Genomic DNA, 24,103 nt, shown 5'->3' on the forward strand with positions numbered 1-24,103 from the left:
TGAGGTAAGCTTCAATTAGTACTTCTCAAAGCTTGCTGTTAGTTGCTGGGGTGAGATTCCCAATTTGCGGCCACTTCGTTTTCTTTTTCACTCTGTACGTTTTCGTGAAAAGTTTTCTCCGCGTAATTCTCGCACCCCCCAACTTTGCATCACTTTTTTGCCAAAAAAAGTGCGAGAATTATGCGAGTACATACGGTAACACCAGTGTGCTTGCACTGAAATTCGTGTTAATAAGAAAGTGTGCTCTGCTTATAAGAGACAAAAGACAAGAACTGCTCCACAGTGCACGTTCCTGAGAGTTCAACTGTATATGACTTCAGATGAGTAGCACATGAAAGCGGAGGCAAAAAAAAAGATGTACGCAGGGCAACTGCAAACACCTACACTTCTCTTTTGCCTCCGTTGTTTAGTGCTAGCCCTCTGCAGTGATGCAGCTTCACCAGCAAGCCCAACCTGCCGCACATGGATCGATATCTCAGTAGACAAGGTCATTACTTGAATTTTGCTTATCAGTAAAATGTAGTTCCCCCTTTCCAGAAACACGAAATGAAAAATCTTGTGCTACAAGCTGACAAAGCACTGGAATCTATGTGATAGATAATAAAGAAACATATAAGAACTCCCATCATTAAAGTCACTGCAGCAGCATGCAAGAGCAGTAACTATACTATAACCTGCCTCGCCATGCAGTAACCTGCTTTCTCATTCTACGCAACCAGTAAAAATTTCACTTGATCTAGCCACTGTATGGCTCTTTGATCTTGAATGTTCAGATGTTTTCTTCTCTAGAGATACATAAACTTTGCAACAAAGCAACAAAAGTAGGCTTATGCGAATATTCGAGTGCTTCAAATATTCGAACGAATAGTTGAGTATTCGAATTTGCTTCGATTTGAAGTTAAACTATTGAATAATTTCGAAATATTCGCAATGAACGAATAGGTGCATATTAATCCGCATGTCACCGCCTGTAAAAATGGTTTTACTGCAATGTAGGAATGCTAAGCCATGAAAGCACCTAATCAGGGGAACACTGCTTTGCCACGAAGCGTCCGTAGAAATTTAAAGGGGCTCTGCAACATTTATTGAACATGGTCAGGAAATGCTGCTGATCGGTAGTCGGGCCTACCGAGAAGACACAGGGCAAATATTATAGCGCATCACATGGCTTGTCATTCACAATAAATTTTCAAAGCTAAAAGTTGCTTTCTTTCCTCGGCAGATGACACTACAAGCTCAAAAATCACTTGTCACAGCCATCGGCTGATTTGAGCATGGCGCTCGTTGTTACAGGGGCGCCGCGGGAGACCGCCGCTTGTCCACTCGTACGTGTGCGATTACACTGAGAAGCTGCGTGTTCCAAGAAAAAAAGAAAGAAGTGCTTAAGGTCACGAGATGCGTGTGACATTTTGTTTCACCGTGACATTGCTTAACTTCCAGCTATTTCGTTGGGATGAGAAGAGAGAATTCAATTGCAGCGTGCGACACATATTTGCAACTTCGCTAGTACTGGACTAATCCTAGAAACTTTGTGGCGGTAAATTTGTGAGGGAGCAAGCATGTTTACTGGCTCCATGGCTACTTGAAAAAGTGTTGCAGAGCCCCTTTAAAGGAAAATGTTACCCTCAAATCAATTCTTAATTTTATTAAGCTTGTTATGACAGCTTATATCTTTTAAGTATAATAAATTTTAAAATGTTGAGTATCTTATCACTCGCATCCCACCGAAACTACTACTCAAGATTGTTTAGATTTCCTTTGAACGAAAAAAAAGGCATTTGCTAAAGCCCATATTTCCATTCAAAAGAAATATTGTGCGGGTTAGGTTTGTAATAATAAATATTCATTTTTTTATGTCATACATACCATTCGAGTTCGATTCGAAATTATTCGATCAAAATCACTACAGTTAAACCTGCTTATAACGAACCTCCAAATAACAAATTCCTGGATATAATGAAGTTTTTCTATTCCCCGCCGTCGCTCCATGGAAGCACATGTATTTTCGACCTCTATGTAACCAATAACTGCGGGAGACAACCTAGACATAACGAATTTTTCCCATGGACAATCTTGGAATTTTGCTCCTCGTTTAGGCATTTTGGTATGAGCATGCATCTTCCGCCGCTGTCCCGCTGTCGCCGAAGTGCGAAGCGGTGGCGGCAGGCACACATGCCGCATCCGCGTGAGGCGAGCAGGCAGGCCTGCACCTTACAATCTGGCGTTGCTCTCCTTTCTCGCCGCCGCTGTCGCATGCGCGGGTGTGCCCCCCCCCCCCCCTCCCCTCACTCCAAGCCGAAATAAAAAAAAAACTATTTTTGCACAGTGGCAGCACCCCGTGTTTAGTTAGCGTCACATATGTCGGGCCGCGCTGCATATAAAGGGCGCTTTACCAATTAGATTTCCGCAGAATACGTGTCTATCCGTGTCGTTCGCTCTTCGTTTTCGATGCCGTGCGTGCGTGCATAGTTTCACTGCGCGCGCATGTGTCCCTCGACAACGTACAGCTTTGAATTTTTTTTTTATTGCAATAGCTATTATGTATACAGACAGCTTCGGCTGGGTTTTTGCAGCCGCCGCCTTCACTCACCATACATATATATAGTATATGCATACGTACCTATATATGAAACCTCATGAAAAAAAACCCACCCGCGCTCGCCGCTCAGCTTGTCACGATGTGCCAAGGGGCGCTTATCTCCCACGCGTACTTTGCCCCGCGAATGTGAAGAGGGAAAGGGGGTTGAGATGCTTAAGCGCGCGCGCTTATCCTTCGGTGGGGAGAATCGTGCGCCTTCGACTTTGACGGGAACGATTTTATTTGCTCTTTTTTTCACACAGTCCCTTCACGATGAAACCGCACTGATACTCGTCGAGATAGCAAGCGCGCCAGCGATCGCGACCGCCCTTAAAATTTAAGTTCATTATTGCTACTCGAGCGATCACCCACCCCCCCACCCCCACCCCACATTGTTTCATGCTCGTTTAAGACAGGTGGTTTACTTTCTGTTTGAGCATTCGATGGCAGTTCTAACATGCGGGAGTTGTTATGCACTTTCCAGGCGATAGGGATAGGCAGACTCATTTAATCTCTGCTTTAGCAGCACTGGCGCACTTTTACCCGCTTGTGAAAGTTACGATGCACAGGGGCATGTTATCAATTTGGACTTGTTGCTGAACATGGCGGCGACAGCAAGAACCCACTGAGAGTGTCCATATAATTGCTATCGCAATAATAACACAGTCTTTTACTGTAAAATGAGTGTTTGGGGTTAGCTCTGCCTTCAGTCCCCCTTTTGTTCAATTTGCACATTTATTTTCCGAATTTTCGTACTAAACCTACATATAATGAAACCTCTCTATAACAAATTTTTCCGGAAATTTATCAATTTCGTTATATCCAGGTTTAACTGTATTCGCTCCGAAACTAAAACTCACTATTCGCACAAGCCTAAACAAAAGGCGTTCCTCAGTTCACAAACTGGAGTACAGTGGAAAACAGAAGAACACAAGAGCTTGGATAGAGGAGAAAATGCAAGGAAAGGGAGGGGAAAAAAGCCAAATGAAAGTGCAAACGGGAACAAATGTTGTCTGTGCGTTATAATCGCATGAAACCAAAACTACATATGCGGTACTAGCACTCCCATCAGAGGAGTCAGATGCATTGTCATCACCGTCACACAATGGCACATGTTGTGATCAGCTTGCGTTGTTTTGCATAGGGTCTGCGATCGTTGTATGTGTTCCCAGTAAAATGTAGCAAATTGTGATGTGCCATTTTCATTATGAAAGTGTGCGACAAAGGAAGTAATTTTGCGCACCAAATATAGCTGCCTTGTGTCTTCCTTGTGCGCCCGAGGCTTGTGATCGTGAATAGTGTAAATATAGATCTTCAGATGCGTGTCCTTCGGGAAAAGTTACTGTGGGCTGAAAATAAAAAAATTATCTGAACCTCAAAGAAAAGCTTGCAGACTTTCATAAGCAACTTGACCTATATTGGCTTTGTCAACGTAGAGTTATGCAATGCAGGTGTACCTAAAAATGATAGTAAAGCCTGTAAAACAGCCTCTCACAAGGAGAACAGCCAGACGATTATATTTTCCCTTCTATGAGGGAAAACCGTGCTTGACTCGCCCTTCTTATCTTTTTCTAATCATTAAAATAGGGTTGCACTACAGTTTTATTGCTGAAATGTGGTAGCAATTTATTAATGAGCAAATATAATATGACCTTGCAAAATCATGTACTCAATAGTTTATTCTAAATACTCTACTTCAAAGCATAGTTTTTTATCAAGCTGAGCCAAATAAATGCTTTTTCTTGTTCCTTTCCTCCAAATTGTAAATGTACACTTCATTCAGTGTTTTCAAGCACCATATTTGGGCATACCTGGCATGTTAGCATTTGGTTTTGGGGGGCACTTTTGATAAGACGTATTCCTGGTAATATAAACAAATGAGCGTGGTGTCTTGGAGTTTGTTTTAAAGGAAGTCTACAGTAAACATGAAGTTATACAGTAGACTCCCAACAAACAAAACTCATTTAAATTCATTTAAATGAAAATTCCTCATTAACGAAACTAAACGGGTTCATATGGCTGGATTTCTATCTGTTGCACAGTAAAATTCATCGGTTAATTGAAACAGCGCTTATTGGTCACCTAGGGTTAAACGGCACCAACTCCAAACACAGAATAGACTCGCTCATGCCAAAGGTAGTCTCACAACCATGGCAACATTTCGAGATCCAGACAAGCTAATCCAGTAGCCATTCTCGCTTGTGGCTGAGGGAGCTGAGTTTGCGAGTCAATAGTGCGATAGGCCTACTTGTGCGGCTAAGTGCGATGGATCACGGTGTTATTTCAGCCCGATGGAAAGGAAGGGGTAGCATTATGCACTCTCGCTTGAAAAAAAAGGCTGCAAACTCTTCAGGAGCTCGATCGAAGCGGCCTGCCCAAGATGGAGGCGGCGAAAAAAAAAAAACATCCCGAAATCAACGGATCTGGAAAGACAGAGAAATGATTGAAGGCACTGTTAAGAACGGGACCTTTAACATCTTAACGGATGCGGACGACGCCTATTGAACAACTAGAAAAAGTTCTTTTTCTGTGGTTCAAGCGTGCACAGAGTTCCAATTTGCCCATAAGCGGACCGATTCCCGAGCAGAGAGCTCGAGAGATCGCCATGCAAATGGGTGTTAAGAACTCTGTCCTAAGCAACGGATGGCTCAGCAGCTTCAGAACACGCCATGGCCTAGTTTTCAAATCAATCTCAGGTGAGAGTGGTGCAGTCAACAGGGGACATTTGCATCAACTGGCAACAGGGGCGTTAAGGAAATTTTGATGAGCTATAAGCCACGAGACGTCTTCACCGTCGGCAAGGTGGGTTTCTTTATAAGGTGTTTCCACCAAATACTCTCACCTTCAAGCGCGAATCCTGTAGTGGAGGAAAACGCAGTAAAGATCGCATCACTGTGCTGGTGGGTGCAAACATGGCAGGAGACAAGAAATGGAAGCTGTTCGTAATAAGAAAATCAAGGCACCCACATTGTTTAAAAGGCGTTTGACACCTTCCCGTTGCGTACCATGGGAACGAAAAAGTGTGGATGAACATGGCCATTTTAGAAAACTGGCTTCGGGAGGAAGACGCAACATTTACGGGGCAAGGCAGGAAGGTTGTCTTCATCATGAATAATTGCCCAGCCCCCGGTCAGGTTGAAGTACTCCAAGCCATCCCTCTGGAGTTCTTGCTCGCCAATGCAATGGCAGTGATCTAGCCAATGGATCAAGGGGTTATTCAGAACATTAAAGTTCATTACCGCAGACAATTGCTCCATCAAATGCTACATAGAGCCGGCAGCGTGAAATGCTACAGCATAGATTTATTGGCAGCCATCCACATTTTGGCTTGTGCCTGGGAGCTGGTGAGGGCCACTACAATACACAAATGCTTTCACCATGCTGGCTTTCAAGCGCAAGAAAGCAGTACGTGGTGAAGAAGAAAGCCCTGCTGATGCCGACATTGGGACAGTATTCAGTCAGGTCGTACCCTCTACCCCTTTCACGCTGTATGACTACGACTCAATTGATGAAAATGTTCGTACCTGTCGTGAAGAGACGGTCGAGCAAATTATTGCCAAAGCGCAAGATGAGGATTAACCTTCCAGCGATGAATGTGATGACAATAATGCCAGTGCAGTGGGGCCATTAGACCGATCAACTAGAGAGGGTGTTGAACTTTTGCAGCGCTAGTATTTTGAGCACAAGGCTTGTCCAGAATTTCCAGCTAGTTTATCAGGCATGGCTGCGTGAAAAAACAACTCGAGCTTGCGAAACAAACCGCTCTCCACTCCTTTTTTCTCCTACTCATGCTCATGAGTAAGGTGAGGTTTGTGCAATTTGAATAAAGGTCTTGGTTCACTAAATAAGTGTACTTTGCTTAAATGAAACTTCTGATAATTAGAACAGTTTTATGGATCCCTTTTGAGTTCCCTTTAAGAGGAGTCGAGTGTATATATATTTCACAGAATAAAAAGCTTCTTAAAAAAAAAAAAATTTTCCTGGTGCGAGAAGTAAACTTGAAACGAATGCCTTTCCAAGTGCTTCAAGCTAGTGACTGATTCACCCTCGTGCTGCCTGACGCTAGAATGCTGGTTAACTCAAGAGGTAGAGCGAGAACACAGGGAAAAGACCCATTTCGTGTTGAAACCCTGAAAAAGGACAAATTTTTTTTTCAACCAAGAAAATTCTCTTTCTGCGAAACTTGTATGGATTCACTAGTAGCTTTCTGCTACAAAGGAGCAGTTGTCAATTTTTCCTTTCATACTTTTAGTTACTCGCAGATTCCGACCAAAAGATCTTGAAATGTTGGGTTGGCCGTACCTATGCAGAACAGTGAACGATGCTGTAGGCTCTCAAGGAGGGCGGGCAGCCGCAGTTGGCTCAGCTTGCCCAGAAAGAGCAGGGAGGCTTCTTCCTGGCCCTCGCCCCTATCACACAAGACCCGCACTGGCAGCAAGCCCAGGAAACGGTCAACCACTGGACGTCTGAACGGGAGGGAAGCGAGCATGATGCACAATGCACCCCTAATCTTTCTATCACAGTTACAAGGCTGACAAAATTTCCCACATGCTACGCACTGCGACACTCTTTCAGCACAGTCAGAAAACATCGCCGATTGGTAGTTGAGGCTCCTAAGAACATGTGAGCCAAACATCAGAGTGCGGCACACGGTTCGAATTCAACAACTCTCAAGGTCAGCTATGGATCGCTCGCTCTAGACAAATAATGCCATAAACTCAAATGACCAAGCCATTTGCATAAACACAAAGTGAATGACCACAGGTTGATTTGAAAATCGTGTGCTGCATAATTATTGCAGCTGCCTTTGCAGGGCGCCATTTGCCCTTGTGCGTGCTCGCGATCCCAGTGAAAGCAGCTGTAAGTAAACCACACATTTGAAGAAAAAAGAAAAGAAAGAGCCCATGACACGCGCTGATGAATGAATCCATCTTCTTGCTCCCTTGTCAGACCCCCTGCACAGCTTTCAGCATGCTCGTTAGTAGAGAAAAAGTGTAAAAAGGCATGTCACTTTCCTTCAAGTCTCATTGCACTTGATGAATCCTAAATAGTTTTTAGGTTATTGATTTGTCAAACAATAAACTCCTTTATTATTTCGTTCAATGAATACTTGAAGCAGTGTAGCAGGGTCCCTATAATTTCGCTTTGGGATGGATGTACAGGTCAGACTGCTCGGTGACTACGCTGCTGTAGCAATTGACAGCAATGCATATCACACGGTCTAATATCATAATTCAGACCACAAAGCATCGTAACTACGCCAGGATCCCAATGTGTAAGAATTAAGTTGCGGAGATGGTTTTACCGCAACATTGAAGAGCAGTGATGCAATTCTCACTTACACAACTTCTAACAGTTTTCGTGGCCCTAGTATGAGCTCGTGAAAGAAGTCGAGGATGTAGCGGGCATCTTTCGGCTGAAGTATGTCACCCTCCTCGTACAATGACAGCATGGCCTCTACCAACTGCAGGCAGTCTGAAAATAAAAACAGAACTCCTACATAATTACACTGCGTTGTTGATGCTGAATTACACTGCATTGAGCTGCTAACATAGACCCCATAGTGTAAATGCATACATGATAAAGAAACTTTTTGAAGTGGTAGCTTTCAGAGGCTTTTCTTTAACTGGGAACAATAGGAACAATGTAAGAAGTCACTACAACTTAGGTTGAAGATAGGTTAGAGAAATGACATGGTTGGAAAGTAAGGTTCCCGTATCTCAATCAAGTTCTTGTTCAGGATTGTGATCTTAAATCTGTTTATGAATTGGGCATTCCAGTGTCATGGTTCTTAATGTCAAAAGCCAAATAACACTGTTTAAGTTGAATGTGGAAATATTATGTTTGCTCTACCAAACAGTTATAAAACCCTTGGAAATCTCGCGCATATGAGTGGCCTATATATGCAAATACTCAACTCATTCGCATTCACTTTTATGTTCGATATATCAAGCAATGCACGGTATTCCTGCAAGTGTGCCCCTCCTAACCATCTCGTAATCACTTGTGTTGTCTGAAGTATTCACATCAATTCAACAGCACTGTTTTGGCGGATACTGTCGGAAATATAAATGGGGTGCATGTCTCAGCACGCAAATGGGTTTGTGGCTGGGATCTTATTTAAACTTGATGATAAATTTGGGTCAGTAAGCTCTACTGCAGTACAGCACTGTGATGTGGTAAAGAAAACTAAAGATATCTAACCACCAAGCATTGAAGCCCCCCCCACCTCCCATACTGCCTCGGCATATTATCGGAAAAAGAATCACCGTGGTAATTCAAGATTGAATTAGGCCTTCTTGTCCAGTGGTACATGTGTACCTAGAGGCTGAGGATGAAAAGTAAGTTCTCGTGCCTTTCATAAGCCTCAAAGAAAAAGAAAAAAAATCTGCTGATCACTGTTTTTGTAATACAGCTGAACCCCTGTATAAGATGCAAAGATGATAAATGCGTATAAGAGACACCACCGTGCTTGCAACAAAATAGGGGTTGATCAGATAATTAGAGCATGGTACCCTGTTCACAAGATAGATATGTAGGACTTAACGTACCAAAACCACCATATCATTATGAGAGACACTGCAGTGAATGGCTCCGGAAATTTTGACCACCTGGGGTTCTTTAACGTGCACCCAAATCTGAGCACACGGGCCTACATTATTCACAAGAGAGACCACTTGTAAGGAACAAGAACTACTCCCCGGTAAATGTCTTTTATAAGGAGGTTTAACTGCATTCTTGGGTTCATTCAAGAGACCCACGACAAAGACACCAGAAAGGAAGGAATGCTGATGGTTCTCCTCACTACTGGGGGACACACGGGGAAGTAGAAGACGAGCGATCTTGACCACGACGCGCGTGTCTCCCGAACGCACTTGGCCGGTGCTTATGAGTTCACCGAAGAAAGCCAACACTTGCTGCCCTTGGTCCGCACTGAGCACACCCAGCAGGCCAGCCAGCACCTCACAGATGCCCAAGTTGATCGATGCCACAGACACCTGCAGTATAGCACGCCGCTGCTGTACAGACACACCCAATGCGAATTGCAACATGCTGCCCATAATCTAAGTGGTGCCAAAACTGTGCAGTGGTGGCGACCTAAAAAATGATCAGTGACTTAAACACTGTTTTAACTAATAGTATTTCCAAACTAATTCACATTTACCAGCACTACAATCAAGGCTTGGGGCCCCTCCAACAACGGTTGCTGTGTCGCCGCTCATATTTAATAGCTCTGTATGTGAAGATACGTTGCGACGCAACTCGTGAAGAACCTTTAAATGTGGTACTAAACACACTAGCTTGCCCCCATTTTTTATAGTTTTTGGAGAGAGTCAACCGTAAAGATCAAGGTATTGTAAAGTGAGCATACATGTATCCAGAGGATGCATCAAAAGGGCAAATTCTTCACAACATTTCTTGACAAGATGGCTGTATTCAGGTGCTGTAGAGATTAATACAGTTAAATGTCGACGATACGAATTCGAAGAAAGCACCCAAAACATTCGTATCCTGAATTAGTGTGAACTGGTAGTACGCGTTGAGTCTGCAACATGTTTATTAAAAAACGAACACAGGTCAAGCACTCAGCGATCCGAATCGGAGCTATCACGAGCACGAACCACGGTCCTCTTCCTCGTCTTTTGCAGGCACTGCTAATTGCACCCTATCCATTCTACAAATCACTCCCCCGTGGAAAAGGAGCCATCCTGGCAATCTAAGGCACAGGTCCGACTGGTGGGTCATAGTGCGGCTTCAGTCGGTCGACGTGAAGTCTCACGGCCGCGACGGAGGCCATCTGTGGATGACTGTACGGGCTCGACAATATAGTTTATTGGGGATGCTTGATGCAGGATGCGGTAGGGGCCTTCATACTTAGGCAGCAGCTTTGAAGAAAGGCCTGGAGCTGAGGAGGCAACGCGAAGCCACACCAATGTTCCAGGCGAACATGACTGGGGATGCAGGTTGGCGTCATGGCGGTCCTTTTGGTGTGCTTGGTCTTGTGTAGTCAACGAACGTTCTAGCTGCCTGCATTATTCCACATAGGTGGCGACTTCCGAGAGAGTTGTAGACTCTGAAGTATCTGGGCAATACAACAGAATGGTATCCATAAATGAGGAGGGTTCACGGCCATATAGAAGAAAGAAGGGAGAAAATACAACCTTTCGTCACGTGCACAGCTCGTCTACTCATTCAGGACGTTTTGTATGTGGTTGAATTCGTCGTCTTTCCGCACTGCTCGCATGACGTTATATCGGGCTGGCACTTTCTTTCCATGCATCATGCCGTTGTCAATTGTGCCCGTGCCGAGCTTGAATTATCAGCAATCTCAGACATAGCTCCTGCCAAGTCATCTTTTCTCGTGTCGTCATCGCCGAGGACACAGACATCATACCTATGTCGTCTGCTATTGTGCCAATCTCCTGCGACTACGCTTTTTCTACCGCCTTGTTTACGCCGTCAGCGAAATTCACTTCCCGTAAGCACTTTCTTCTCCCATTTGCTCTTATCACAATTGAAAACTCCTCCGCAACCATTTATGTCATGAACCTGCTGTCGGTCCCAACTACTATGTTCCGCGGAGAATGTATAGGTCAACTTGAGGACATTGATTCAGTCCGCCCTAACTCACTACCTGGTCGCACAGCAAGCCTCCATGTCGCGAGCAATAATCTCGATACCACGGTCCTCTTCCTCGTCTTATGCAGGCACTGCTAATTACACCCTATCCCTTCTACAGAACGAAAAAACCAGTTAAAACTGAACATGAAGATGAACAGGAACTTTATTGGGGTCAATTCTACTTGCTCAAAAAAAGTCCACGATCTTCTTTTGAACTTTCCTGCCTTCACCGCCTCTCAATAAATGGCCGCAGTTTCCTCACTCATGCTGCTGGCGCTTAAAGCGCGTTCACACTTAGCATCAAAGGGAGGGAAAGCGGCAAACCTATTGGAAGTTCACTCGCTTCGCCGCTTAAGCAGCGAAGTAGTTTTAATCATTGGGCACCACGACCATGCACACCGCGATGAAGTTTACTGCTCAGAGTCATCACTAGGCCTAACTTCACTCACATCGAACATTGCTAATTGCGCTAGCGAACATGTGAAACCGAACAAGCTGCAAAGTACTTCTTTGCCAACAACAAATCTCATTATCTGCTAGCCCCTTGTTTCACACATTGGGGAACAGACTGGCCAAGCTCATCATGCAGAGGTGGCTCAGCGCACCAGGAAAAGTGCCTAGAAGTTTCTCACATTGGGCACCTGAAGAATGCACGACCAAGTGCCCCGTACACTGATTTTCCGTTATTATAAACCATCATGTTTATTTTGCAAAAGTTTGAACAATTCAGTAAGTGAAATTCTGGTGCGAATTGAATCGAATAGAGAAAAATATTCAAAAGTTTGAATATTCACACATCCCTACTTCAAATCCCAAAACCTCGCCCTACGTTCTTGACAGTATAGAAAGATGCTGATCCAAATAAAACCGCGAACTGCATCAACAGCTTTTAGAGTTAATCTAGAAAGCCGGGTTTCACCTTTTTATTTACTTATACTAATGCATACTGGTGCAAAAAAAAAAAACAAGAACAAAAAAAAAACATCTGATGCTTTAAACTACTCAAGCTGTTCTTCAAGCAGTTCCTGATATGTGCACATGTTATGTATTATAAAATCTGGAACAAAGACCACCCCCCGTTTTCCCACTAAGTAATAAAAAAAGGTTATTAATTCAAAAGCTGTGAAAAAGCTGCATACTGCCATTTCATAGCCCCCGCAAAATGCAGCCGCTCCGCCATGTTTGCGATGAAACCCACGATTTCCCTAGGCAAGCCATGAAGTCCCTGGACCACACGCTGCAATGCCGCCTTCCGACGCGCAGCCACATTGGCACCGACGTCAGGCCTTGCCTTCGCTCTTTGTTAGTTGTATGTATGGTCGGCGTGGCAAGGTGAGGGTTTGCGTTTGCCTGTGCAAGGTTGGGACGATGTCACGTCGGCAGAGCTACACAGCTGACAGCTGACTTCAAGCGCCAAGTGATACTTTTTGCTGAGGACTCGAGCCATCGTGCCACGCAGCGCGAGTTCTGTGTGAATGAGAAGTTTATTAGGCGTTGGCGAAAGCAGCGGGACTGATTGTTTGCGTGCAACGAACAGCGACGTGCTTTTCACAGCCCAGCAAGCAGCAAACATGACGCTCTTGAAAAAGAACTGAAGATCCATGTGGAAGAGGAATGTGCCAAAGGCCTCCCGGTTTCCTGCAAGGACAACTGAAAGCCCGACAGTTGACACAACGTTCAAGGCAAGTAGGACAACCATCTGTCAGGGTTTGCTGGCAGGGTACAAGGCACGGCTGGTAAAGTTCCAGCGTTATGTGTTAAAACTCCCTCTCCCGAAAAATCAGCAATTCCTCAAAAACGTGATCACCACGCAAATGAAAAGAGATTTATGAACAAGGAGATGGTGAAAGAGTGGTTCCAAGTGATTTGGATGAAGCAGTCGGGAGCAAACTTGCACCTTCCAAATATGCTTGTCCTGGATTCATTTGGAGGCCGCATTTGCCTGGGCGTCAAGGACGCTCTAAACAAGGCCAACACAGACCTGGTCATTATACCTGGCAGTGTGATGTTCCAGCTGCAGTTGTATCCGGCAAGGCTACTGCACCACGACTGCGCATCGGACATGCGCAAATACTCACGGCGCGCTACCGTGCGCCTATACAGTCGACTCCCGTTAATACGAAGTTCACGGGAACCACAAAAAACTTCGAATTAAACGAACTTTGAATTAAGCAAAAAGCACTAAAAACGGCACTTTTATTAGTTTAAAAGCGCGACAGTTTTGAGGAAAAATAGTCTGTCATCTTCTTCTGGTTGCGGAATCTGGCTGCGGCTAGCAAGTTTTGTAAGGAATACACGTGTCGAAGTGCCTCCTCGGCGTTGTGTTCTCCAACAAAAAACCGCTGCGCAAGAGCAAGACCTGCAGCTACATCGGCAGCCCTCGGTGGTGGCTCATTTCCGATGTCATCGTCATCATCGTCATTTTCAGGAATGCAGTCATGGGCCGAACCATCTGCACGATTTCGCTGTCCGTTAGTGGACCGCATGTTTCGACGTTGCTGTCCACAGCGACATACTCGTCAAAACGGACGTCACCGAGAGCGGCGCGAAAGCTACCGTCGTCGAGCTCATTTGTTTGCAATTCCACTGGCGCACAAGAAGAAGCATCCCCCGAGTTTTCCATGAAACCACAGGCCCGGAAACAATTGGCAATGGTTTCTTCTTTCACCCGGGTCGAAGCTCGCGCTAGCATGTTGATGGCACTAAGCAAACTCACCTCGTGTTGCGACGAGTTGTCCATGCACAAAAGCATGCGCTCGACGAGATGCTGCCTGTACAATACCTTCACATTTTTTATTATGCCCTGGTCCATGGGCTGCAACACGGACGTCGTGTTTGCAGGCAGGTACACAAGACGGATGGCACTCAAGGCAGGTACGTTCATGTGGGCACTACATTGGTCCACAAGGAACAACACCTTACGGCTTGATTGCGCGAACTTGTGGTCGAGTTTCGTGATCCAGTCCTTAAATATATCGGATGTCATCCACGCCTTTCTGCTCGAGGCATAATCCACAGGAAGCGCCTTCACGCCTTTAAAGCACCTAGGCTTGGCAGCCTTCCCGATCACAAGCAGGCGACACCGTTCTGTGCCAGTCATGTTCGCCGCGACTAGCACTGACACTCTCTCTTTGCTTCTTTTGCCTCCAGAACAGTCGTCGTCTTTAAATGTCAGGGTCTTGTCCGGTAGCAGCCGATAAAAAAGCTCAGTCTCGTCTGCATTAAAAATGTCTGCCGGCTGGTATTCTTCGACGTACTCGCGAAGCTTGCCCGCTTTCCATGTCAGGCACGTTTCGTCATCGACTGACGCCTTCTCCCCCCACACGCTTTTAAAAATCAAGTCGTGGCGATGTTTGAAACGCGTAAGCCACCCATCCGAAGCAGTGAAGTCGTTGATGCCCAACATTTCAGCAAGGGATGACGCTTTTGTCGTGACGACTTCACCACTGAGAAGAAGTTTGTTGTTTCGTGCCTCTCTGATCCAAATCAGCAGTGCTTCCTCCAACTCGGGGTAGGCGCCGGTGCGCATCCGCTTCTGCGATGTCTTGAATTTTTCACTTTCAAACGCATCCAATATTGAGCGCTTATTCTTTATGAAAGTTGACAGCGTGTTAGGCTTAATGCCGTACTTTCTTGCAATGTCTTGTTTGGCGGTGCCTCCCTGGTCAACTTCCTTCAAGACTTCGACTTTCGTCGCTAGGTCTAGCGTTCGGTAAGGGCCACGAGTTGCATTATCAAACGTACGTCACCACCACAACACTCAAAATCAGAAGCGCAGAAACACGTGTGCAATCAACCCAGCGTGCGGGTGACGCGGTGACACACTCGAGTCTCGACAAAAGTCAACTAAAGAGTCAGTCGATGCCGCCGATGCGATTCGCCAGCGTTAAAAAGATTGCCGCTTCAAGATCTGTGGCGCTGCGGACAGTAGTGATGGCGAAGACACCAGCGCGGTCCGGCAGATGTTTTGGCATATGAAAAGTTCCCCATTTTACTGTAAAATTACGGTTGCGACGAGACTGTCGATTGAAAAAACTTCTAATTAACCAATATTATGGGTTTTTAACTTCGAATAATCGAGCATTTTTTTCTATACGATTGCATGCAAAACTGATGGGACCACTTGCTCATTTCTAATTAACCGAAACTTCCAATTAAGCGACTTCGAATTACCGGGAGTCGACTGATCAGTGACTGAATAAACGGATTGTTCTTCTTGTTCTGGCCATCATGCTGTATCGTCGTCCTTGCTAGTTACATGGTGTCAGAAGTGGCCACCGCGGACCGAAGCACAGCAGCAACGGCGCGGAATCGCCATGGACCTACTGAAGCCGCCGGAGCCATTGCGCCTATCAGGCAACTTGTCTGAAAATTGGAAGCACTTCAAGCAAAGGTTCGAGCTTTTTCTGCAAGCAACGGCAGCCGAGAAGGCCCCGAGAAGTGACTCCTCGAAAGTGGCGCTCTTGCTGAGCTTCGCGGGAGACGAAGTGCTCGACATCTTCAACAACTTTCAGTACGGCCCCGAAGAAAGCAAGGAATGTTACGACACGGTCGTGCAGAAGTTCGACGCCTACTTCTCCGAGGTGAGCCATGAAATTCACGAAAGATATGTTTTTCGTACACGAAGCCAGGCGGAGAAAGAACCTTTTGAGAAGTTTGTGCGGTACTTAAGGGGGGACGCGGCTTTTGAAAACCGAAAAATCGCGAAAAAGTCGATTTTTGGCAAACCACATATTCGGGCAGTATGTGTCATAAACTACCTTTTCTGTAAATATCAACGTCTAATTCGTCGCGAAACCATTTGAAATAAAGTTTAGAACATGCCGCGGCGGCCCTCGAGCGGCGCGCGAGCGCTCAAAATACCACAACTTGGCGTGATCGCAGTTTCTCGACCGCTCGACGGAGCGCCGCCATTTTGGTGTTGTTTTGTTTGTGAATTCTTGCTCTTTCTTTCCCCGCCACCTGCGTCGCCGGCGGCAGCGCAGGAGAGGAGCAAGCCGCTCATGATTGGAGGGCTCGCGAGAGCTTTCAAGTTTCCCGCGGCTGAGGCGCGCAGCTGGGATTGGGCGAAGCGCGCGCTCCCCAAGGACGCGGGGGAGCCCGCGACTGCCATTGGCTGCTGCGCGCGATCACGTAGCGCTCTTGCGCACAATGCGGCCGATGCGGCCGCTCGTCTGCTGCTCCTCCGTCCGGCGTCTTTGTGTTCCGCTCGCTTCCGTGTATCGTTGCAGCCGTTCGCATACTCTCCACGTTTCAACTGTCTTCGAAACGATTTTCAACCGTCTTTACGAGACGATTTTCAACCGTCTATACGAGACCGTTGTTGTGTTCGCTCACGATGCGCCCAACGAAAAAGAAGACGCTACAATCGTTTGGTGCAAGGAAGCGAGCTATGAAGCTTGTCCGCGCGGCGAGGCTCTCCGCTCGCACGTGCGCCGACGGTGATCGTGCCGACGGTACCTGTGGGGCAGCTTCTGCTTCATCTACGCAAGAGAGTGGTCGCATCGACGCGCCTAGCAACGGGACTCCTGCTCCGCCGGTGCAAGAATTTGTCATTACAAGTGCGCCTGGTGTCTCGTGCTCATTGACAGTGGCTTCCGCATCTTCTCTTTCATCAGCCTCGAGTGCGATCGCGTCGTCAACTGTGCATTTGCGAACAAGTTTCCTGACGTGCGAGGAGAAAGAGGCGGCGGATCAACAACGCGCTGCTGTTGTTGCAGATGCACTTCTACCCATTTATGAGAGGCTCTCACAGGCTTCTCTTCTGCAACGCTGCCTGGGAGCAAAGACGCAGAATGCATCAGAGTCCTTTCACTCTGTGCTGTGGTCCCTCATGCCCAAAGAGCAGCATGCGTCACTGATTGCTGTGGAGACAGCACTGCATGATGCAGTGCTAAGATACAATGCTGGCTGCTACAGGGCCACCCAAGAGCTAGCTTCATCAGTGGGGCTAACACCTGGCCACCTGGCCATTCAACGGGCAGCCGAGAAAGATTCTCTGCGCTTGAAAAAGGCTAAGAAGCGATCCCTAGAGAAGATGGAGAGGCGGCAAAGAAAGAGAGTGCCAAAGGACACCTCCAGTTACGCTGCAGGTTCATTTTAGAACTGCCTATGTGCTCAAAACTTTCAAACGTCGTTTTCTCAAAATGACTTTTTTGGCTAGTGAGGCTGCTTATTCCAGCCATATCTCTGGAACCACTCATTGGATTTCCATAAGTCTTTTTTTATTATGTACATGAATAAATTTCTGAGGGGGTGACAAGCCCATTTTTTCAATATATTGTGTGTGTTATTTATTATATTTAATCAAAATTTGATTGATAATATGCTAATCACGAACACAAAGTTTGATGGTCTGCTAAAACTTTTCAGCAAGGAAATTCAAAAAAAGGGCTCTGTTACCCCCTGGAGTATCAATCTGGGAATCATCATAGTTAATTTCACAGTTCCAGCACCTTTTGAAAGTTCTCCAGGCCTGGAATAAGAGAACCATGTGCACTACCCTGAGATTCTGCTGTAACTTGAAAACCAGTGAACATAACTTGATGAAATTTTGTAGTTCTTCTAATGCTTTTGCTATAAGTCTATCCTGAAAATTTCATTAAGATATCTCAATAAACAAAAAAGTTGATATCCGATGGTAGCCTCCCCCCTTAAAGAAGCAGGCGACACAGTGCAAGTTTGGGGATCAGCACGATTCACTGATTAGAGACCAAATTGTGTTTGGTACGAACGACCCAAAGCTGCGTGAAAGAATGCTTGCCGAGAGAGGCCTGACGCTACTAAAAGCCGAGGAAATGTGTAAAGCGGCAGAAGCAGTGGCACTAAGGAGCCTAGTTTGGAATAGGACGGAAGACAGCATTGACGCAGTTTCAAGTGGCGAAACGGTGACGAAAAAACGGCAGCAGCGGAAAAAAAGCAGACTCGCGATAATCAAGATATTTGCTGCAGGAAGTGCAACCGCAAACATAAACCTAAGCAATGCCCCGCATATGGTAAATTATGTCATTCTTGCCGCAAATACAACCACTTTGCAAGTTGTTGCCAGAAGTCTACCGCTGTTAGCGAAGTAGCTAATCTCGATGAGAATGACTTTGAGATTCTCGAAATCGGCTCCGAAAATTGTCGCAAGAAAGACTGGACAATCAAGGCTCGAGTAAATGGCAGAGAAGTGACGTTCAAAGTGGACACCGGTTCGCAGGCAAGCTTACTTCCATTTACAACGTACCGTAAGCTTCGATCCAAAGAAGCATTGCAACCAACCGTGTCAGTGTTGCGCGCCTACAACGGGGGCGTTATTTCAAGTTATGGAATGTCACAGAAAGTGTCTGTCGGAACCACCGAGATAAGCGTGAAATTCTTCATCGTAAAGAATGGCCGCCAAGCCATCCTTGGGCTCGATGCCAGTGAAGCGCTTGGATTGGTTCGACGTACGGTGGACGCTGTCAATGCCTCGTCTGAGTATGAACTTTTGAAAGATTTCAGGCACCTGTTCCAAGGGCTCGGCTGCTTGAAAACGCAGTACAGAATTGTCCTGGATCCAGACGCGGTTCCGGTCGTTCAGCCTGCTCGCCGGGTTCCACTTGCACTTCAGGAACCTCTGAAGAAGGAACTACAGCGAATGACCCGGGGGGGCATCATCGTCAAAGAAAATGAGCCAACCGACTGGGTAAGCCCTCTGGTACTGGTGAAAAAAAAAGACGGTGCTCTAAGGGTTTGCATGGACCCCAGAAGAGTGAACAAGTATATCAAGAGGAAGCATTTCCCTTTACCCAGACGCGAGGACTTGGAAGCACGGCTAACCGGTGCTACTTATTTTAGCTGTTTGGATGCAAACGCCGGCTTTCATCAGGTGCCCTTGGACAAGACAACATCAAAGGTCTGTACGTTCTCGTGGCCTTTTGGCAGATATAGTTTTCTAAGGCTACCTTTTGGCATCTCATCTGCACCCGAGGTGTTTCAGCAGGCACTTTGTCAGATATTTGACGGTCTGCCAGGTGTGCTCATATATATAGATGATATCATGGTCTGGGGCTCAACGAAGGAAGAGCATGATGAGCGCCTGGTAGCAGTCCTCAAATCTGCTGAAACAGATGGATTAACGTTTAATCCGCACAAGTGCAAGTTTGGCGTAAAAGAGCTACGGTTTCTGGGTGATATCATAAGTGCGAACGGCATATCCCCAAATCCAGGGCTCGTAAAAAGTTTGGTTCAAATGCCAGTGCCAACATGCAAGGCCGATGTTCAACGTATGCTTGGTGTGTTGAACTACTTTGGAAAGTTCGTGCCACAGCTATCTGAAAGAACGGCCCTGTTACGAACTCTTATCAAGGCCAGTTCTGAGTTTGAGTGGACAGAAAACCACGCCAAAGAGTGGAAAAGCATCACGCAAATTCTGACCACCGCTCCCGTGCTCGCAATATTTGACCCACGACGGGGAACAAAGTTGTCTTGCGATGCATCGAAGGACGGCGTCAGTGCCGCTCTTCTGCAACGTCACATTAACGAGTGGCGGCCCGTAGCTTACGCATCTCGAGTACTGGCTAAGGCAGAAAAACTGTTCGCACAGATAGAAAAGGAGGCCCTAGGAATTTGCTTTGGATGCGAAAAATTTCACCAGTTCGTCTACGGCCAGAAAGTCACAATTGAAACGGACCACAAGCCACTCTTGTCAATTGCTCAAAAGGAAATTAGTGACATGCCATCTCGCCTTCAACGGTTCTTTTTGAGGTTGTTCAAGTATGATTTTGCTTTGCAGTATATTCCTGGGAAGCACCTTGTTCTTACTGACATGTTGTCCCGGTCAACTGCTGACAACCAAGACGAGGCTGGTGCTACTACCGATGTGGAAGTTCACGCAATCCAGCTTCTAGGTTACTGTGTCACAGAAGCAACGCAGAAAGAACTGCAAGCGGCAACGGCTCGTGACCGCTACCTACAGTCGGTGATCGCAAGTTTTTCGGTGGGGCTTCCAGTACAAGGTGAGCATGAACTCTCATTTTGAGCAAGAACTCTCATTTGTCCACGGAATACTTTTAAAGGCGTCGAAGGTTGTTATTCCGAAAAGCATGCGACAAACTATGCTTGAAAAAATCCATGCAGGTTACCTCGGCATGCAAAAATGCAAAGAAAGGGCCAGACGCCTCGTGTTTTATCCGGGGCTTAACGCTGAGATTGCTTCCATGGTGCAACTTTGTCCTACATGCCGCAAGTATGCTTACAAACAGCCCAAGGAACCGCTTCAAATGCGGCCCGTGCCAGGTTGTGCATGGCATAGAGTTAGAGCTGATATTTTTTCGTTTGCGGGGGACTCGTACATCGTTGTCTTTGACGCCTTTTCAAACTTTCCGGAAGTTCAGAAACTACCTGACATGCCGGCGCAATCAACCATCGCAGCACTGAGCGCTATTTTTGCCAGATTTAGCGTGCCCGTCGAAGTATGCACTGATAACGGCCCACAATTTTCCAGCCATGAATTTCTTTTGTTTTCAAGGAGATACAACTTCACGCACGTCACTTCAAGCCCTCATTATCCGCAGTCAAACGGGCTTGCGGAAAAAGGTGTGCAGGTTGTGAAGCACATCTTGAAAAAACTGCAGATTCGGGCGACGACTTCTGGCTGGGCCTGCTGGCCTACCGCTCTACCCCACTGGAGGACGGGCGATCCCCTGGTGAACTACTGCAAGGAAGGCGCCTTCGCGCCAACCTCCCGGACTTCAGTACGGTGACCGCAACCGACGTCAAAAAGCACAGCCAGGCCCAAGAGGGAAGACCTTTGCCTCCTCTGCCGAAGGGTGTCGTCGTGCGGCTCAGAGACGCTGCATGGTCCCGAAAAGCTCAAGTGGTGGGTTCGCCATATCCAAGGTCCTACCTTGTCAAAACGGAGGACGAGAAGCTGTTAAGGCGCAACCATCGTCACCTACTTCAAACTGGCGAACGGTTCATCGAGGAAAGCGACGACGACATTTATTCCAGCCCAGCGGACAACAACGTTGGTGGCCATCCGACAGTGGCAACTTCAACCTCGCCAGCCAATGGCCGACGTCGCGAAGTTCCGACGTCGGGCAACCCTTCGCCACCTGTGGTGCATCAGTCAACTTCACCACCGACGCCAGCTTTGAGAAGGTCGACTCGAACCGTGAAGCCACCACAGCGTCTTCATTATGACAAGGACATTAACCAAGTGTATGATATCATTTTTTGAAGTTCCATGTACTTACCAGTGTTTCGGTGGGTATGTAATTTCGTTGTTAACGGAAAGGATGTATCCGGCAAGGCTACTGCATCACGACTGCGCATCGGACATGCGCAGATACTCACGGCGCGCTATCGTGCGCCTATATAATCAGTGACTGAATAAACGGATCGTTCTTCTTGTTCTGGCCATCATGCTGTATCGTCGTCCTTGCTAGTTACAGCAGTCACTTGACGTAGCCGTGAACAAGCCCTTTAAGAACCGGGTGGCATGGAGTTATAAAAAGTCGCTCATGAAGGAGGATGCTGCAACGATTCTTATAGAACACCGCAAAAAGCTTCCCTCAGTGAAGTCGCGACGTGGGTGACTGACGTGCGGAGAGACTTGCCAGCAGAAATTATCGTGAGTGGTTTTAAAAAGTGCTGCATTTCAAAAGTGCTTGATGGCAGCAATGACGACATCGTTTGGGAAGCCGCAAATCACTACAAACAATTCGACGACGACGTCATTCTTTGCTCGCCCGACGAAGATTACGGACCCGGCAGCGATTAGGGCCTACGTTATATAAATAAAGGTGTGCTCCGTTTCAATTTTTCTGTCTCTAAAAAAAGAAAAAAACATGTGAGTCGACCTATATTTGAATTTTTCTTTTTTTCTCGAAGAACATTGTAAGTAAGGGTCGACTTACGATCGTGCCCAGTCTATTTTCGAGTAAATACTACCTTGAAAATACATCACAAGAATACTCACCTAGAATCGAAACCCGCAATAACGAAATCCCGCAAGTACGAAATCCCTGCGGCAACGAAATATTTCCAGATCCCCGGCGAACGTTCATAGAAGCCCATGTATTACGATCTCTCAGCAATGAAATGTTTTTGGACAGCGATCCCGCATTAACAAATTTTCTACCACGGTGCGGGCCTCCCGCCAAACGTTTACCCTTCCTCCAAAGGTTAACTGTCGAAAATATGCTATGTCGAAAGTATGCGTGTTAAGCGCAGTCAAAATTTCTAAACGTCTGCTTTTGCCGCGCTAGCGCGGGTACCGCTATTTTCGTTTACTTAAGAGGGGACGAGGCTTTGGGATTGTGAAAAATGGCAAAAGGATTTTTTGAAAATCAAGTTTTCAGTTTCTCGAACCCTTTTTGTATCTGATTCCAAAATAATATAGGCACTGAAAACTGCGTAGAAGTGCTTCGGAAAATTCATTTCACCCACCTAGGTAGCGATAATTTTTTTGAAAATCGCGAGAAAACAGCGATTTTCAAAAAATTATGGCTTTGCGATGGCGGGGCGGGGAGGCGGCTTCTTGGGCTCATCGGAAAGAGCATTTCTCCGTTTTTATCTTTCCCGCCTCAGCTGGCTCCTCCTTAAAAACAAGTGCACAAAGAGCAATTATTTGAAGGTCGTTTCGAGGCCCTTGATTGGCTGTGGCCACCTGGTTGCCTCAGCTCGCCTCGCCATTGGCCCGATGCTTGCTCCGGGAGATCGTCGTCTGCTGCTTGTGCGTCGCGAGAACATAGCTCTCGAAAATTGCTACTTCGTGACATGTTCACGGCTCGATGATCACTTAAGATATAATTATGCTTTAGTTAGGAGCAGTAGGCGGATGCGCGATCAGGTTACTACGAGCGCGGCGCGTCATCGGAGTAGTCTTTAGCCCTCACTCTGCCGACAGCAAGACTGCGGGCAGGAACAACGCGCTAGCATACTCATAACGACGTGCTTCGTCGCAAGCAACGAAGCTGTAAGCGGCGGCACGGTCGGATTACTACGAGTGGCCGCACCGGATGCACAATCAGATTACTACGGGCGGGCGCGCGGTCTACGAGCGCGGCACGTCATCGGAGTCGGCTTTAGCCCTAACTCCGCTGACAGCGAGACTGCAGGCAGGAACGTGTCGCTAGCGCATCCACAACAACCCGCGGGTTGTTTTGGATGCGCTGGACACTCTTCGCTCCTTTTTCGGCGCACATGACGACGACGTAGCAATAAACCACTTTTTCCAGTGCAAAGGGAGAGCTTTGAAGATGTTGCATGGCAAGGGTCGGCAAAGTAAGTTGACCGACTTCTGGCAATGAATTTTCGTTCTGCTGGCCGTATCACTGTTTTTATGTCTCATACTCGCGGCAATAAAATTCTCGCGAAAACGAAATTTTTAGGTTTCCCGGCGATTTCGTTATTGCAAGTTTCGGCTGTATCTTCTAGACAGTACACATGATAAGGTGTCATTAGAACTGTAGTGAACGTACTTGAGGTTTCGTGCATTTAAATAGAAAATATATTAAAGCATGCAAGCAGCTGAGACTTCAATGCCCACCTGACGATCAAACAGTGGGTCCTTCTTTGACTTCTTGGTCAAAGGCTGCCCCCTTCCAGCCAAACAGTCATGTGAGAGAGGGAAGCGACACTCAAAGTGATTGAGCAGTAGGGTGCCAAAGTTTTCTTCAAACCATGAGACCTATAAAGGTGAAACCAAAGGAGGAGCAGGAGTGATCATGAGACATGTACCAGGGAGTATCGGGCCTTTTATATAGTGTCTGATAAGCAGGGTACCACACGATCATTCTCTAATCAAACCCTATTCTGATGTAGATACACTGGTGTCTTTTAAGCCCACTTGTATTTTACACCAGGGTCTCTTATAAAGTGGCTCGACTGTAGCAGATAGTACACTCAAACCTCGATATAACGAAATAAGGGTTT

At 46.5% G+C, this 24,103-nt stretch overlaps 1 protein-coding gene across 2 annotated transcripts in view; it reads right to left on the reverse strand.

Annotated features, from left to right (window-relative positions):
* The window catches only part of LOC142774943 (testis-expressed protein 10), a 117,825-nt gene that overhangs the window by 72,043 nt on the left and 21,679 nt on the right, over nt 1–24,103 (reverse strand). For both annotated transcript variants that reach the window (XR_012886587.1, XM_075876081.1), the window contains exons 6-9: nt 23,718–23,858; nt 9,384–9,576; nt 7,921–8,053; nt 6,881–7,044 (exon numbers count right to left, since the gene is read on the reverse strand). Coding sequence is in view for 1 of the 2 variants with exons in the window: in XM_075876081.1 (XP_075732196.1) it covers nt 6,881–7,044; nt 7,921–8,053; nt 9,384–9,576; nt 23,718–23,858 (631 nt within the window). In the remaining variant the exon portion in view is untranslated. The remainder of the gene's footprint in view (nt 1–6,880; nt 7,045–7,920; nt 8,054–9,383; nt 9,577–23,717; nt 23,859–24,103) is intronic.

The sequence above is a fragment of the Rhipicephalus microplus genome, chromosome 2 (genome assembly GCF_043290135.1).
Source record: "Rhipicephalus microplus isolate Deutch F79 chromosome 2, USDA_Rmic, whole genome shotgun sequence".
NCBI lineage: Eukaryota > Metazoa > Arthropoda > Arachnida > Ixodida > Ixodidae > Rhipicephalus > Rhipicephalus microplus.